The 16248-nt window shown below is 41.7% G+C and overlaps 3 protein-coding genes across 10 annotated transcripts in view; all 3 read left to right on the top strand.

Annotated features, from left to right (window-relative positions):
• LOC119464226 (beta-parvin) overlaps positions 1-8659 on the top strand; it is a 29490-nt gene extending 20831 nt beyond the window's left edge. Inside the window, exons 9-14 of the mRNA XM_037725111.2 lie at positions 21-79; positions 2644-2663; positions 5956-6017; positions 6102-6170; positions 7708-7882; positions 8172-8659. Coding sequence (XP_037581039.1) covers positions 21-79; positions 2644-2663; positions 5956-6017; positions 6102-6170; positions 7708-7882; positions 8172-8245 — 459 coding nt within the window. The 3' untranslated portion in view covers positions 8246-8659. The remainder of the gene's footprint in view (positions 1-20; positions 80-2643; positions 2664-5955; positions 6018-6101; positions 6171-7707; positions 7883-8171) is intronic.
• Positions 1-16248, top strand: part of LOC119464227 (uncharacterized) — a 192586-nt gene that overhangs the window by 74335 nt on the left and 102003 nt on the right. The window lies entirely within an intron of this gene.
• The window catches only part of LOC119464231 (TNF receptor-associated factor 6), a 163178-nt gene that overhangs the window by 115903 nt on the left and 31027 nt on the right, over positions 1-16248 (top strand). The gene's annotated exons all lie outside the window — the stretch shown is intronic.

The following is a 16248-nucleotide window of genomic DNA, read 5'->3' as shown; positions in this document are numbered from 1 at the left end:
ATACATTCAACTGATTGCAGAAACGCAATGGAATCCTGCACCCTAGGACTATTCAGGAGGAGCTGACGTCAACATATGAGTAAGTACAAAATCTGCATGATCGTCCATGTCATTTTCATTCACCCTTATAATCCAAAGGCCTCTCCTAGTTAACTGCAAATTACATCTGTGCTGCTTCAGCTGAAGCAGGCCAGTGCCCACAGATTTCCTAATCACGTTTTATGCATATATAAGCCACACCATTGTATAAGACATTGCCAAAAACGTTTGGAAAAAAGACTCACCTTATGCACCAGAAAATTGCTCATTGACAAGCATTTATTAATCCTCTTTCTTACATTTTGCAATTATAGTACTGTTACATCAGAAATTTTAGTTAAATTGTGTGTTTACTTAGTCAATTCTTCCTTAAGACTTGGTTAAATCAAGTGATTACAAATTGAATCACTGGAACTGAGAGGTTTAACTGCCTATAGAAATGCACCAGCCAAATCTTTTTCAACAAGGTGCCACAGCTGGAATTCGAATTTTCGTTGCTGGATTTTTCCTACTAAACCCGAACCAGTGACCAGAGATAATAAAGTGGTCGCACTAAAAAGGGTTTGGTCTCGTTTTCAATCCCTGGACCGGGATGAATTTTACTGCGAAGCTTTCTTACTGAGAAACCGTAGCTTTGTGCTGCCTAAAGGAAATAACTTTCCTTGGCTTTTTGCCCATTTTCGGGGTCATAGGTTGAAACGAACATGCCAACACAAAGGGTACACGCGCTTGTGTTGCGAGGCACATTCATTGGCAAACGTGAATTCTGATAGCCCTTTAAAACCTGCGTGCCATCCACCTATATTACCACCAGAGATGTGCTCGTTGACAACTCTGTTCTCTGCATAATTATGCAATGAAACAACAAACTCTACCTAAGTATACTCACTGCAACAAATATATGTTGTCAAGCGCACCGTTCCTTTAACAAAATGAATAGCTTCTTTGAAGGGTATTAGCTTACATTGACAATCATCGTTGATAGTTTCTGCACAAATTTCTTGCTTTCACGAAACATCCTCCACCTTGAGTATTTCTGCAGGCCTGATTTGCCACTAAGGCTCTCAAAACCGTGTTTGCTGTGTCCGACCTTTCCTTTGTGCTGTTGTCATCAGGCCATCTCCTCACCTTGCCATCTTCTCAGTCACAGCTTCATCCTATCCATATGGCAAGGAAAGCGTAACTCTGCTCACCACTCCCACTGGGCATCGAATTCATGCCCCTGTAGCTATGTGCAGTTGAGAGATGGGCATGCTAACTGCTGAGTTACCAGGCAACTTTCATGCTTCGCAGCTTGTGCTGTGTTTTGTCCACAGTGCAATCTTTTGTGCACAGTGCAATCGTAGCAGTACCATCCACCCTTGTATTCTGAAGGCCTCAGTAGACAAAACTGTAGTGGACAAAGGCGACATAGCACGCATTGGGAAGGGCTTCGTCGAGGATATAGCGGTGTTTATTGTGAGAGCATTTTGTATTGAAGCTTGGTGGTGGCTTTAATGTGGTCCTACTTCAGTATGCTCTTGCAGTATAGCTGGTGTGGGATGCACCAGTAATTTTCATGAGAAGCACAGCTTTCAGCAGAGCTGTCATTTTCATTGTTCCTCTGCAAGAACAGCTTTCTTGCAGTCTTGCATGTCACTAAACAAAGTGTCATCGTCATTCCACTGCTATTAAAATCTCTGGTGCTGCCTTGCCATTCTTGTTTATGTTATTGTTTCATACGCTTGAGGAACTTTGCATCAAATTGCAGTTCTGTACAAAGATGGGGTGCTTAGAATAGTCAGGGGCATAACCTCTAAAGTCTGCTGATATTTTTCTTCTACATTGAGCTTAATGCGATGTGAAAAGGAAGCACGGAAATGCAGTTCCCATTGTGTATGTTCACAGCGTGGGCTGGGCAATATTTTTATTTTTTACGCCCACACTAACTTTTGTGTATGTTCACAGTAACATGCTGTGTCTTTTAGGCCTCTAAAAGATTGCATTCTGTGTCCTAAAGTGTCTCTAGAACATTGCTTTTCATTATTCCTCAGTCAGCTCAGATTGATCTGAACTTCTAGCAACCATAGATTGTTTAAATTTTGTAGAACCTTATGAATCTCATCAAACAGTATGCTAATGAGCAACTTCAACAGAAAAGCATGGTAAACCATTTAAACAAGCTCCACGTTGTCCCATAATTATTTGCATTTGTCTTATAGCTTAGTGTTTTATGTCATATGTTTTTATAGTATTGACACCTCCATACCTTATGTTGCTCCTCATGAATCTCAGTAAATGGAAGAACACAATGTTCAGTTAGAAAAGGTAATAAAAAACGTAATTGTGTACAGAGGCATCATAGTGTACTACCATGGATAAATGAAATACAAAGAGCTTGTGGTTTACTAGACCGCATTCTTTCATTTCCTGTTTCACTATGACGACTTATATTTCACGGTTTCTGGCTGATTTATTTAATTTGGTTTTACATTATCCTTTACAACTAGATAAGTATCATTTGAAATTGATCTCTTGAAGTACTACACCTAGTGTTCTATTTTATAATGTCCTGTTGTTTCATTTGTGCACAGCCATAATAGTACATGTTATTCTTTATTTCAGTGACCTTGGCATGAGAGTTGGTAAGTGGTAACCAGCATTTCCATGTTTGTGATTTTTTGATACTTTTGTCAAGAGATAACTGTTCTGTAAATGTATTTCAACCAGTTTTCTACTTTATGTTGCAATATGCTCAAGAGTGTTACTCTTCTGTGGTTTGTACTGTGAATAATAAAAACAGCTGATGAAATCTGATGTTTGCTGATGTGTAAATGGGCACTAAATTGAAACATAAAATCATTGTAGAGGGGTACATTATTCTCTTTGTTGGCTTATTTACATTAGTGGCGATTATTTATTCGGCGAAAAATTTTTAGTGGCGAAAATTTATTTTCAAATACAAAGCAGTCTTTCCTCACTGATATAAAGTTTAACAGTAATAAGCGGATGCTGTTAGTAGTACTTGTGATGCTGCATGTTGTTGCTGCAAAAATACAAACGCAACAGTACAAACCATCTTTGAATTTTTGCATCTTTTCTGCTACTTTGTGCTAAGCCTCCTCTCATCGTGACGATAACCAATCTGGTATTCCAAAATGTCATTTACCATTGTAGCCTAACCAAATACAGTGGCACTTGTTAAATTCAAACTCTAAGGGGAGAGAGAAGGGGTCAGAATAAAGTGGCATTACTAATTGCAGTGCGTCTGACACAAAGCTGCAATGCAGTCTGTAGGGTTCCACTCTACAAGCATGTCAGATTCACTTGAACAAACACTATTAGAGGCCATGCTGCAAATCTTTTAGCCACATAATGGCTGCGACATCTTGTATGGATATCACTCTCCATAAAATATTTGTCATGGATATGAACAGTAGTAGTAAAACATGTTGGCAGGCAGACTGCAGCAGTCAGTTCAAGCCATTTGAGACGACATGCACGAAAGGAGCGCTCGTGCTGAAAGACAAACTTCGCTGTTAGCAGTACAGGGCGGTCCTCTGTCCACATGAAGTTGCGTGGCTTGTGTTGTGAGCCGTGGCACCCCACAGCTGTGTACATTGCATAAACATGAACAGCAGAATAGCCAGCACTTGTGCCACGGTGTCAGTTTCGCAGGCATGGGTTCCACAACAGCCGTGGAAGCTTGGCATATGCGTTTGTGAACAATAGCAAGTTTGGTGTAATTTTCCGGAGGTATTAAGACATCTAGCCACAAAGAGGGAGTGAGCAAATGTCACTTTATGTCTCTTTACTCTATGCCTCGAACTGCTCCCCTCGCAACACTTCCTGTGCTTGGTGACAGTAAGCATGACGCAGCGGCTGTTAGTTTTGTATCTCACCCCTTCGCACTGCATTGGAGCTGCAGCACCGCTTCGGTTGGCATCCTAAAGCTTTTGTGGCATGGAGCAGGAGCCATGCTCGTGTGGTCATGCTAACAGTGAACCGTTTCATACATTACCAGCAGGCCATAGCACTGCAAGCATCAGCGACGTGAATCAAATGAGAGGCTTCTCGACGACAGTGGCAATCACCCAACTTGTATGCATAAAGTAATTGACAGAGCACTCCATGTCAGCCATCACAATAGGGAACAGCACACTTGTAAATTCACAAAATCTTTAATGGTCAACAAGCATTTGTTTACGAAGCACACTTTAGGCAAGTTATGATTTAAACTAGAATGACGCCAACAATGTGCACAATAACAAATGAGCAAATGAAATGGGAACTGCCAACATGCCCTTGGCCAATGCAGTGCATGTGTAAATCATGCTACAGCATGTGCTGGTGCTGCCTGAATGGGGCGCAAAGAGAAGCTATTGCAGGTGACAAAGTTTTCAACAGTGCAATGCAAAACTTAAAATATGCATTTGGGCGTCAGATTTCCGTAATAAGTGTTAGGCGGGAAGGCGAAGCTTCATTTGTTTTAACTGTCTTCCTGACTTTCGTGTTTGGAACTACAGAGTGTTTTTTCCGACTGAAATGCACGTAGCTGGAACAAGACCCAATATTGACCTCAAATTATGGCTGTTTATTTAATGCAAATACAAATTACTCTGATTGCAGTGTGTTTCTAGATTTATAGTTCTAGTTTGTATTTCTAAAAACACGAGACTACTTAATACTAACTGTATTCTATTTAATGGTAATGTGCTGCAAAGAATAGCAGATACTAAATTCCTTGGCATCTACCTTGAGTCACAGCTGCCGTGCCACACACACATGCGCAAAATTGCACTAAAAATGGATAAGAGAAAGTTCCTCTTTATAAGCTGAGGCATCTGTTTTCATTAAAAACACTTATTGTTATATCACTCTTTTATTCACATGTATATCACATACACAGTCATAGTTTACGGACTTACCTATCCTATAACATAACATCCACTACAAGTGGCACAAAATTCTGTACTGCGTGCAATCCTTTCTTTGAGACACGATTCATTGTCATTTGCATATTCACTGTTAAACATTCAGTCCGTCAAGTCATGCATGGACTTTGACATCTTAAATCTAATCTACGCACTTCTCATAGTATAGGTCATTGTACTTCAGTGAACTTCACCAATCCTCTAGCTCCATATCGAACATAATCGACTTCAGCGAACTCTCTAGTAACACCACCCATATAAACAAATTATGGCTTCTTTTCATTTTAATTTGCTGCAACCAAACTTGTAACAAACTACCTTACAATATAAACTCAATAACGTTGTTTCGTGCATTCAAACAAACTCTTCATAAATTTGAACTTTAGTCCCCGTAATGCTCGAAACATTTGCGACCATGTGTTTTTTTGCTGCAACTAACTACTGATTCGGGTTTTCCTGATTGCTTTACATGCCCTTTTGCAACTTTATAAAGTTATAGCTTTAGTTGTTATTGCTTCTTTGCTGTTTTTCATGACACATACCTTCTATTATGTTCTGGTGTAAATTAGCGTTTCACTTGTGTACCTTTTTGGGTGATCATTTATTATATCCTAATATTTTCTTATGGTTTCCCTGATTGCTTAATGCACCTTGTAATCAACTTACCAGAGTTTTGTTGTTTATTTGCTGTCTTCTGTTATACATACTGCCTAATATGTTCCATTTTCAATGACCGTTTTACTTAAGTACCTGCTTTGTGTTGTCGTTGTAGTAATATCCTAACACATTTTTTTCTTAATCTAAGGTCCCCTCAAACAAATCCAACAAGAGTTTGGGGTCTTGGCTGTATTTAATTTTCTTTATAAATAAATTGTTTAATAAACATTTGATTGGGTGATTGATTGATTCCCTTTATATCCCTTTAATATGTCATGCCATGCATTGCTGTACAAGCAACCGCATTCCATGCCAAGAGCTTACACAGTTGACTTTTGTTGTGCAGAACGAGATGCCTTTGATACATTATTCGATCACGCCCCTGACAAACTGCAAGTTGTGAAAAAGGTTAGTACTCTGCCGATGCAAGTTCTTGTTCTGCCTTTGTTTCTGTAGTGCTTCATGTACAAGTATTTCCATTGTCTCTTTCAGTCACTCATGAGCTTCGTAAACAAGCACCTTAACAAGATCAACCTCGAGGTCTCGGACTTGGACACGCAGGTTCGTTTGAAAATGCATTCATTGTTTGTTGCGACTTTGCCGACGTGATCGAATCAGAAAAAGCTTCTGTGCTGCCATTGTTACAGTCTGGCCCATACAGCTTTTCTTCAGTGCACAGCGAAGCATGCAAACCTATAGAAAGTGCCCTTTTCCTCTTGTCATTGTTGGCATGTACGAAAGAGGTCACGTTATGTGCAACAGTTGGCATTATTGGAACATGCACAGGGCTGCATTTAGGCTTGGTGGGCACATTTACTGTTTGTCAAAGTAAGATGCCACCCCTCTCATAAACAGTGAAAGGCTGCTACTGAGTGTGAGTAGCTTTTATTAAATGAAGACATTGCACCACCGCTTAGTGGGCAGTTTATGCTGCCATTGCAATGGCAGAAGGTCGAGCTTGTCGTGCAGCCATTGAACATGAGTGGTATCTAGCGGGGAATGCCTTTAGAAGTCTGGGAGCGTCAATCTTCTCTGGCATGTTAGTTTCCTATGTTTCCATAAGCCACCGCATGATTGGCACATCATCCTCAGCCTATATTTATGTCCACTACAGGACGAAGGCCTCTCCCTGCAATCTCCAATTACTCCTGTCTTGTGCTAGCTGATTCCAACTTATGCCTGCAAATTTCCTAACTTCATCACCCCACCTAGTTTTCTGCCGTCCTCGACTGCGCTTCCCTTCTCTTGGTATCCATTCTGTAACTTATGGTCCACCGGTTATCCATCCTACGCATTACATGGCCTATATGGGCACCTAGATGAGCCATATACTAGCATAAAAGGTCAATGTTCTGGTGTTTGGGGGAAGTTTTCTTTCATACTACGTATATTCATCTACAAATAATCTTTAGTTCTGATAAATATAGCAAAAATCTGTGGCGTTAGGTTATTGATCCAAATGTAATGATGGGGCTTCAGACAAGGACATAAACTGAAGAGCAGACAAAAACAAGTGCTGGGCTTTAAACTGGGACAATATTACAGACGGAAAATATATAGATGTTGTAGTTTGGCACCAAAAAACAAAGGAGTAAGCAAGAAGTGCATGACAGTTTCAAATACCGATGAAAATAATGACTTGCTATCACCTATACTGCATGCTCGTGCTCTCACATAAATCAAAGTTTTAGCTTAGTTTAGCTTCTTGTTCCAAGTTGTGCTGTTACATTTTGAATACTGCATAACCAACTAGCGCATTCACTATTATTAACATAGCTTATTGAATGGGAATTGTTAATGGGAACAGGCAGGTAGCTGGCTAACTTTTGGCGGGTGCTACAGCTGCTGATGCCTGCAGATGTGCTGTCAATGCACTATGCCGCAACGTAGAGAAGATTCACCGCCATCTTCCGCACACTCCTTTCACAAAACTGTTCATTTCCAGACTTCATACAGACAAATTCGTTCATGCTCTGCAAATATGGGTACCCTTTAGCCTACCCGCACACTAGTTGCCTGTAATTCTCTGCTATGTGTTTCCTGTTACTGCATTACAATTTTTGTGTAGAAGCTTACAAGGTTACCTTTTTTTTGTTAGTTTCAGGATGGCATCTACCTGGTTCTCCTCATGGGCCTGGTCGAAGGGTACTTTGTACCCCTCTATTCATTCTTCCCCACGCCTTCAACGTTTGACCAGAAGGTCCACAATGTGTCCTTTTCATTCACTCTTATGACGGATGCTGGTCTGCCAAAACCCAAGGCACGACCAGAAGGTTAGTCTTGTTCATGTCTTCCTGAATGTTGAGGCAAGTAGACAGACTCACTGCTGTAAAGGTTGCAGTTGGCTGGGGGCTTCTTGAAGAAGTTGCAAACAAACAAGTGGTTTCATCCACCTAGTAGGCATCAGTTTCTTTACGTGTTTCAAGTTATCTGGGACACCCATTATAAAAGATGCTAGGGTGCTATCCTGGTGGAGTTCTGGTTGGCTACTCTAAGCCTGGCTACTCTAAGCCTTTAGTGGTCGTCACATCTGTACTTCATTCTTTGCTTACTTATTTTCAGATTTGGTAAATGCTGACCTGAAGTCCACCTTGAGAGTGCTGTACAACCTGTTCACAAAGTACAAAGACACGTGAGCTGTCTTTGGCCGGAGACAACTGGTGGTTCTATGCCCCTGGAGGCTTCACACTGCCAAGCACATTGCATTTAACATCGAGTACTGGTTAAGCTTTTACCCTAAAGTGCCTTTTATGAGCGTCATTAGTAGCAAATGCCAAGCAGCGACTACCAAATGAATTACTCAGTTTTTGTTTTTATTGTTTAATTGTAATATGTCGATGCAGGTTGCCATGACATAATCACAAAGCAAGATGCATAAGTACATCTGTACATAACAAACGAAGATAAAATAAGCTATTTATTTACATGCTTTTAGTAACTGATCAACTTGTTGCTTTTCCCATGCTAATTGTGCCTGCAATGTTTTTTTCTGCTGTTATTGTAGAAGGCTGGTCCACAATAAATTGCTTCTCATTGTTGTAGTTGAGAAATATGGTCACGTTTTTTTTATTCTCTTTTTATGCCGGGCTCCACCAAGAATTCTCGTGTCTACAAACATCATGGAAATGACGTCACGAAAAAAGCAGGCTATTTTTCTAGCACCCCGCGAGATGGCGCCACTTTTCCATTCTCTGAGCTTTGTGCTCTGATGGTCTGCGGTGACGACACAGTTTCGCCACATGGATTCTCTTCCACGTCGGATTAGCCTATGACGCCTGGTTGCATCCTACTGCTTCGCTTACAGTGGCGCCACATAACAGTGCTGCTGCGTTAAGCGCAACTATGTCGATGGGCAAATGTCATGAAACGGGCCGTGTTGGACCAGTGAGAGATGCCATTGCATTCTGTATTTCTCGTATTCGCGAAGCTGAGTGCTTCACCAGTTCCGGGATGCCAAAGACACTTCTAAGCCGTACCAAAATGCTGCTACCTTCGGCAAAGCCGCTCGGCAACAGGACGCCTCATGCCAAGAAAAGCTGCAAGAATGCTGCCGACCCACAAATAGTGTGTCTTTCGCAGTAGCCGACCATGATTTCACGAAGATTTCTGGCATTTTTGCTCAGTTCTCCAGTTCGTGCAATGCATTTTCTCAGGGGAATGTTGGAGTAGCATGTCAGGTAAACAGCCAGGCTAAAATCTCCAACATATCATTAAAGCTTGTATCTCTCTCTCTCTCTCAGGGGAATGTTGTTTCACTTTTGTGTTATGACCGATTCCTATGAAAGAGGGAACAACCAATATTTATCAGGGTAATCACGTGGTCTAGAAGCCTCTTTTATTGATGTGTCTGGCATAAAGCAATATGTTCTTCCTAGGAGCCTCATTGAAACGTTACACAGCGTGCTTTTTATTAAGCTTGTTAACATGCAAAAGTCTATCCAGCCTTATTCGGAACATTGTTATGAGTAATATGCCTAGTGTGTATGATTATAATATGTAGTTGTGAGCTAGTAGTTTCTTTTCCAATCGGATAAGAAGCACCTCTGATCTTCAAGATTGCATAGGCTTGAAGAGCTTTTCACTTTTTTTTCTTTTCTACTGCAATCAATCATATATAAGCATGCATCCATTCATGAGGTCTTTGTTGGCGCTTGGGCTATCATCACCTGAGGTGTTCACATGCGTGATAAATGTGAAATGTGTATTTGCTGTAGCATGTGATATCGTGAGGGAATGCTTTGGTAATTGCTCAGCACTAACGAGTGCAGAAAACCAGTTTGGAACTGGAATATTAAAGAGTAAATATGCAATGACAAATCGTTTTGCACATTGATGTCCACTTCGATGTGACAGCACACAGAAATATACTATGCAACCTGTCGTGCGATTTCCAGTTGCCTCCTCCACTTGCAAATCTAGAAGACAAAAAGCTAGTTGCTGCATCGTATTATAGTTGGCGACGGTCTAAAAATGCTGTTGCAAATACTTGTTTCTTTAACAACCCTTAGACAGGACAAAGAAGTAGACAAGACTAGTGCTTGCCTTGTGTCTACTTACTTGTCCCAGCTAAGGTGCGCGCTTGCTTAACCTGCAAGTGCGAACAAACTATAGGTCAGCAACACATTTTATTAAGATGCAAATACACAGTTTGGACGACTTGGAGTACTTGTGTAGATGTGCCATGCAACTGCAGTTGAAACTCAATTTAACGCAGTGATGACCATGCTCGAATTATTTCATTAAATCGGGAAGATCGTAAAATCGAGAAAGGGATGTTTAGTCCTTTGAAATGTAAAATTGTAACGTAGCGACACCGCAAAGCTATCGCGGCATTGTGTTTGCTGCTAACCCATGCCTGCGCATGTGAAGTCCGCAGGAGCAGCCTTAATTGCTTGTGCGATGTGCGTGCAGGCCAGGTAGACGGTCACATTATTTTATGACAGGCTGCCAATACGCAAAAACGCGCCGCGGGTGCTAAGACCGTGACTAAGGCACCTACGTGCTTTAACGCGATAGGGTTAGAGCACATGCTCCAAGAAAAACCTGTCTGTGTCGAAATTAGAAAGAAATCGCCGCTTTTTTTACTCATTTATTCAGGAAAAACTTAGTTAAATTGGGTTTGGTGGCCATTAGTTTCGTTAATTCGGTTTGACAACAACATTGAACCCTATGGGTACCTGCTAGGGAATGGAATTTCTTCGTTAGATTGGGTTTCATTAGATCGAGATTTAACTGTATGTTCAGTTTCGGGACACCACACTGGAGGCAAGCTCGATAGTTTCCTCACATCCGCACGAGTTGCCTAATTGCAGCTCTGGTAACGCAGGTTTCATTTTATCAATGCGGGAATAAAGTTATCCTGGGCACGAGTCCGGCACATTTGAGTACATGCACTTGAGTTACTAAGATCGGATATATAAGTCATCCTCATGTTCAAGTAGCACGAATTTTGAATGCGATATATCCTATGTATCCCACGCACTCATTAATGCTGCTGCTACTTAACGTCATTTTCTATGATGCACTAGACAAGACAACAAATTTGATGGGGGTCCGCACCTCCGTTCAAAAGAACAGACTGATAGGGCAGCTGGTATTGCCTTATGTGATGCATAGCGCGAATGGGGAACGCAAGACGACTGAGAAGACTATAGACATGGCTCTACTAACAACTGATGGTTTATTGCACGTTGTCAATGCATATATATGTCTCTACATGTATTTACTGGCATGTAACCTGAAGTGCACTATTTATGTGACTTGCTACTTTATTGCGATAGCAATTATATGGACACTCCAGGCGCATATTCCTTCCGTTGCCATGAGGTTCTGTATAAAGTCCAAGAACGATAAAATCGTCGGTGCGCGCCACATGCTTTATGTGCGAGTGAAAGTGTGCGAAGGTGAGCCAGCAATCGCGGCTCAATCTCGCGCAAGCTAGGGAGGAGAGCAGGAAGGAAGCGCTCTGTCGTGCGTAACGCTCTGGGGGTAGGGAGGGGGGGGGGGGGGGCGTTCTACTCCGGGCAGCCCGGTCGGCCGCTGCGCACCCGCCCTGGCCGCTGTATCTTGAAAGCCATCTGCGACGGGGACACAGCTAACCGTGCGCTGTGTTTTCACAGCTTAGTTCACGTTGATGCGAGATGCAGCACGAAGGTCAATTCGCTCGCTGCTGCTGACGCGCCTCCTCATTCCAGCGTTTTGACAGCGAGTTTCCGCGGTCATCGAGTGAGATGGGTGCAGGTTTGCTTGTGCGCGCGTGACACCATGCTTGTTAATTTAGTGAATTTGCCTATGTTTATAAGTTTATAGGGCTGATAAAACTAAAACGGCCAGTAATTTGCTATCGCAAATGATGCTTCGCCTTTAGGGCGAAACTGCGACTTCTTTATAGTAGTATGGTTGTAAATATGCGCATTGAACGTGTTTGATGTATTCCCACATCGAAAAACTGTTGTGCACGTTTAAATGTTTTTACCATTCGTTATATAAGACATGCATTGTATGCGTAATCATATGCCCATCTGCTATGATCTCGATATGAGACTGACAGTATTGTAAATAAATATACCGTCGTTCCTCCGTGTTTTCTTTTCAGTGTGTTCAAATAAATCTGAATCTGCGGCTAAGAGCGTTTACCCTGCAAAACCCTTTCTTCAGAACTAACCATGGGAGTGTTAGCCAGCGCCACCACAGTGGTGGTGCTGGCTAACACTCCCATGGTTAGTTCTAGCTGTAAAACATAAATACCCCAGAAAGTGGATGGGAAAACGGCTCCACGGTAGCTCAATGGTAAGAGCACCGCACGCGTAATGCGAAGACAAGGGATCGTTCCCCACCCGCAGACAGTTATTTTTCATACATTTTCATTTCCATAAATATATCATTTCTTTAATTCAATTAGTACAGGTAATTTCCCCTATGTTGTCCTTGGTGTCATTGTTTGTTGGCTTCTTATGATTAAAAATCTGGCCCCTCGGTTCCCTTTCGTCTCGTTCAATATATATATACACTGATATGTTCAGAGCGCGAAAGGCTTTTTTTTTTATTTAGAAGCACGGTTAATGCCAAAAGCTGCATCTTCATTTACGGGAAAGAAGTAGCTATGTCCTCAAGATTGCTGTAGTAAAAACTGCATTTCATTGCCTAAACACAGAGATGAAGTTGCAACTACATGTAGTACATTTCCATGTTGCAGCTGCGTCCTGGACGCAATCTCGAGGAATTCGAAATCTACTTCAAGGTTATTTTCTGCCACGTGTGACAACGTAGAGGTATAGACCAATTTAGTGCCGAACTTATTGAAGGCGGGCGACAAGAATATGAGTAAACCACTTACATACAGTTCCACATGCACCGGAATTCATACGCAGGATAAGTATTTTGAGTAATCGCTTCATGGTTAATCTTTAAAAAAATGTAAAAGGCAATGTGCAATGTAATGTACAAGGGCCCTTAGGAGCGATATATATATGTATATATGTATTATTTCGGGTATGTCCCTTATCATCTGGAGTAGCAATATATGCTCTAAACAATGTCAACAGGGGCAAAAAAACGTCGTTTCTCTATCCAAGCGTCTCATCCTTGTTCATCATCATGGAGAGTAGCGGACAGAAAACACCAATGTCCCTACAGATGGCTGCCTTTACATTAGACTTCAGAATGCAAGCCACGAAACATGTAGTGTACTTTTACTGAAGTGCTTGTTGAAATCGGGCTCGTGGTCTATCGTATTCTGCCATTTCCCCAACAAAAAATAAATAATAAAAAGTTTTCTGCATGCGTGCGACTGTGCGGCATGATTTGCAACCTGCCTTCCGCATCTGTTTGACCGGCCACAGCAGTTTTCTAAATCTATTGCACTTCTGCGTTCCGACCGAATTACTAATGTTTGACTTGTCGAGTGTCTTTCTGGCCTATATCGAAAAATACCGAGAACTAATGACCTTAAATGTAGCTGTTGGTATATTCGTGCATGTTGAAAAGGCCTTTAGTACTGTTGACGAAAGATTGTTGATGCAAAATGAAAATAATCTAGATAGATGGGGATGCGGATGTTTTACTATAGTTCTTAACAATTATAACTGAGCCGCAGTTTTCAATGAGCGTGTTAAAAAAGTCATAGTATTTCGACTGTACGATTTGTGCTAGCATGCTAGCCCCGCAATCTGTGTCCTAGGCACCCTAATTTTACTCTATAGGGATACAAAAGTATTAACAAACTTATTTGAATAGTGTGCGTGTCACAACAGCCACCTTTGAAACAGCGTTACCGAAACCGTACTCAGTTTCGTTGGTGAGCCCGTGCGAAGGTTAACTGTATGTTTGAGAGTACGTGGCTACTTTGCCCTGGCAAGAAGGAAAAAAGGAAAATGTAAAGAAAAGTACGTTCTGTAAGCATAACTGCAAACGCGAACAATTACGAAACTAGTCCAATTAATTGTTACATTTCCAGTTTCACCTGCAAACGTACACTTGGGACTATTCCATTTTTAGAAACTGGCTACAGAGTTATTACTCCATAGCACTTTTATGTAATTATGTGTAACAGGCCTTCTGATCGTTTATATCCCGTTCATGCTTAAATTTATGCTAAAGGCCGCTGTGTGTAGCGTTACACAGCTGTTTCAATGGCCGAAATCTAGAGTGCTTTCACCACATGCACACACTTCATCGTTTTGGTCACTTTTCTCCTTCACTTGTGCAAGGTAGCCAAGCGGGCTCAAACTCACTAACCTCTCTACCTTTCCCTTATCAGATCCCTATCATCACCGTTATCGCCTCTCTCTTTATCTAGAGTGCGTTCCAACAAGGGAGTGTTCAGTATTTGTTTTGAATTCTTGCTTTTTGCTTTCATACGGCTGGCCGCAGTGTTCTAGACTATCACTCCGTTCTTGCGTTCTCTCCCTGTGGCGCTCAACATGGAGCGTGGTCCTGTTTTCAATCAATCAATCAAACAAACATGTTTTATTTGCAGGAAGAATACAAAATTTTCCTGCGGGAGGCAAAGACTAAAGGCGAGAAAGCCTGACGAGGTCTTGGCCCCCTGATCCAGAACACAATCTGCAACAGTTGACATGACACGATATACACTTCATCAAGTACGTAGCAGCACCCAGTTAGTATTCCATCGACTACAGCTGAGATATACGACCACCTGCAGACTATTTAGGTGTGCTTAATATATCCGCCTTACGACACCGTATCTGCCACTTCCTTCCCACGAAGTTAAAGAAATCAGCAGTTATGTCAGCTTTATTATATGAGTTACGAGCTTTTTTAAGACAAAGCCATACTGTGACGTATTCATACACCCCGTCAGCTGCTAAAGCATCTGAAAGCATTTTACGAACGACCATCAAAGGTCACGTTCTGTTGTGAAATGCAATATATAGTCTATAGCTTGCGTATATACGCTTCAAAAGTGCTTCATTGTCTTTCAGACCTGATCTTTTTTTTTCTTTACTTTTGAAAGCAAGCAGACTGTAAGCAAAAGTCATCTTTAAATATATTTCTGCTGGTCTATTATGATCCATAGGCTTTCACATGGGATGCTATACAGAAGGTTTATAGACGACAGTCAACACAAAGCGTAAGACCTTAAGTGCGCTGGGTGTCTCCATAGATTCTGTAAATAATAGTAAAACATGTATAGCAGTGACTCTATAAGACTATCTCAGTCTTTTGTGACATTTTCACGTACGTCATTGAAGTCAAAGCTTTATTGTTTGAGCCTTCAAACATTCACGGAGCTTCATCTCCACACTTCCGTTCTTCCCGCTGACCAATTTCATACTGCGGTATACCTAATACATCCATCATCAACGCAGTTCATTCACCCCATGGTTATGGTGTGGCTGCACTTATAGTAGCGGAGAGGCTCGTCAGACTAACATTTGCGCAGTTAACAGCGTCGCCAACTTCGCACGCTGTTGTAAGGGCGCTGTTTTTCAGGACCTATTGTCTTGCGGCACAGGTTGCATTGGCCAAACTGGCCGTTGTGCATTTTAACTTGCTAAAAGCTACACCTAGCTCTCAGTTATGAAGTCATTGTCAATCATGCGGCTGCTCACTAAATTTTACTATCCTACGTCCGTCTTATATGAGAGACATAGATTAATTAGCGCACCCGTGAAATTGCCGAAGCCTTCTATATTGAAAAGCACGCACAGATTTGTGCGGGCGAGGCACTTATGCCTTTTAGCACAGCATGAGTTTGCCTATATCTCGCCACGTCTCGTATGTGTCGTCTGATTTTGTTAACTTTTTGGCTGTTTTATACCGTCCCCTTCTTCTGTGTGTTTTCTAGTTTTCCGTGTTTCAACATGTATACGTCATCGTCACATGATTTCAAGAAGTGTAAAGAAAAGTTAAAGACAGCGGTCGCTGTTTTCTCTACTTTCTGCTGTTGGACGTCTGGCATGCGTTGTTAATCACGAACATCCTTAAATTCGCCCAGTGTGCCCTTCTTGTCCTCATATATACTCCTGTCAATTCCGCGAGAACCTTTCATTTTGTCTTTTCATCGAGTGTTTTATAACGTATAGCTATTTTGCACAACGGCAGACGGGGCAGTGTTCCGTATCACCACTTTGTAGCAGTGTATCTTGTGTTTTCGCGGAGGCCGCGTTTTTCTAAA

The sequence above is a fragment of the Dermacentor silvarum genome, chromosome 9 (genome assembly GCF_013339745.2).
Source record: "Dermacentor silvarum isolate Dsil-2018 chromosome 9, BIME_Dsil_1.4, whole genome shotgun sequence".
Classification (NCBI taxonomy): domain Eukaryota; kingdom Metazoa; phylum Arthropoda; class Arachnida; order Ixodida; family Ixodidae; genus Dermacentor; species Dermacentor silvarum.
This window is presented reverse-complemented; position numbering and strand designations above follow the sequence as displayed.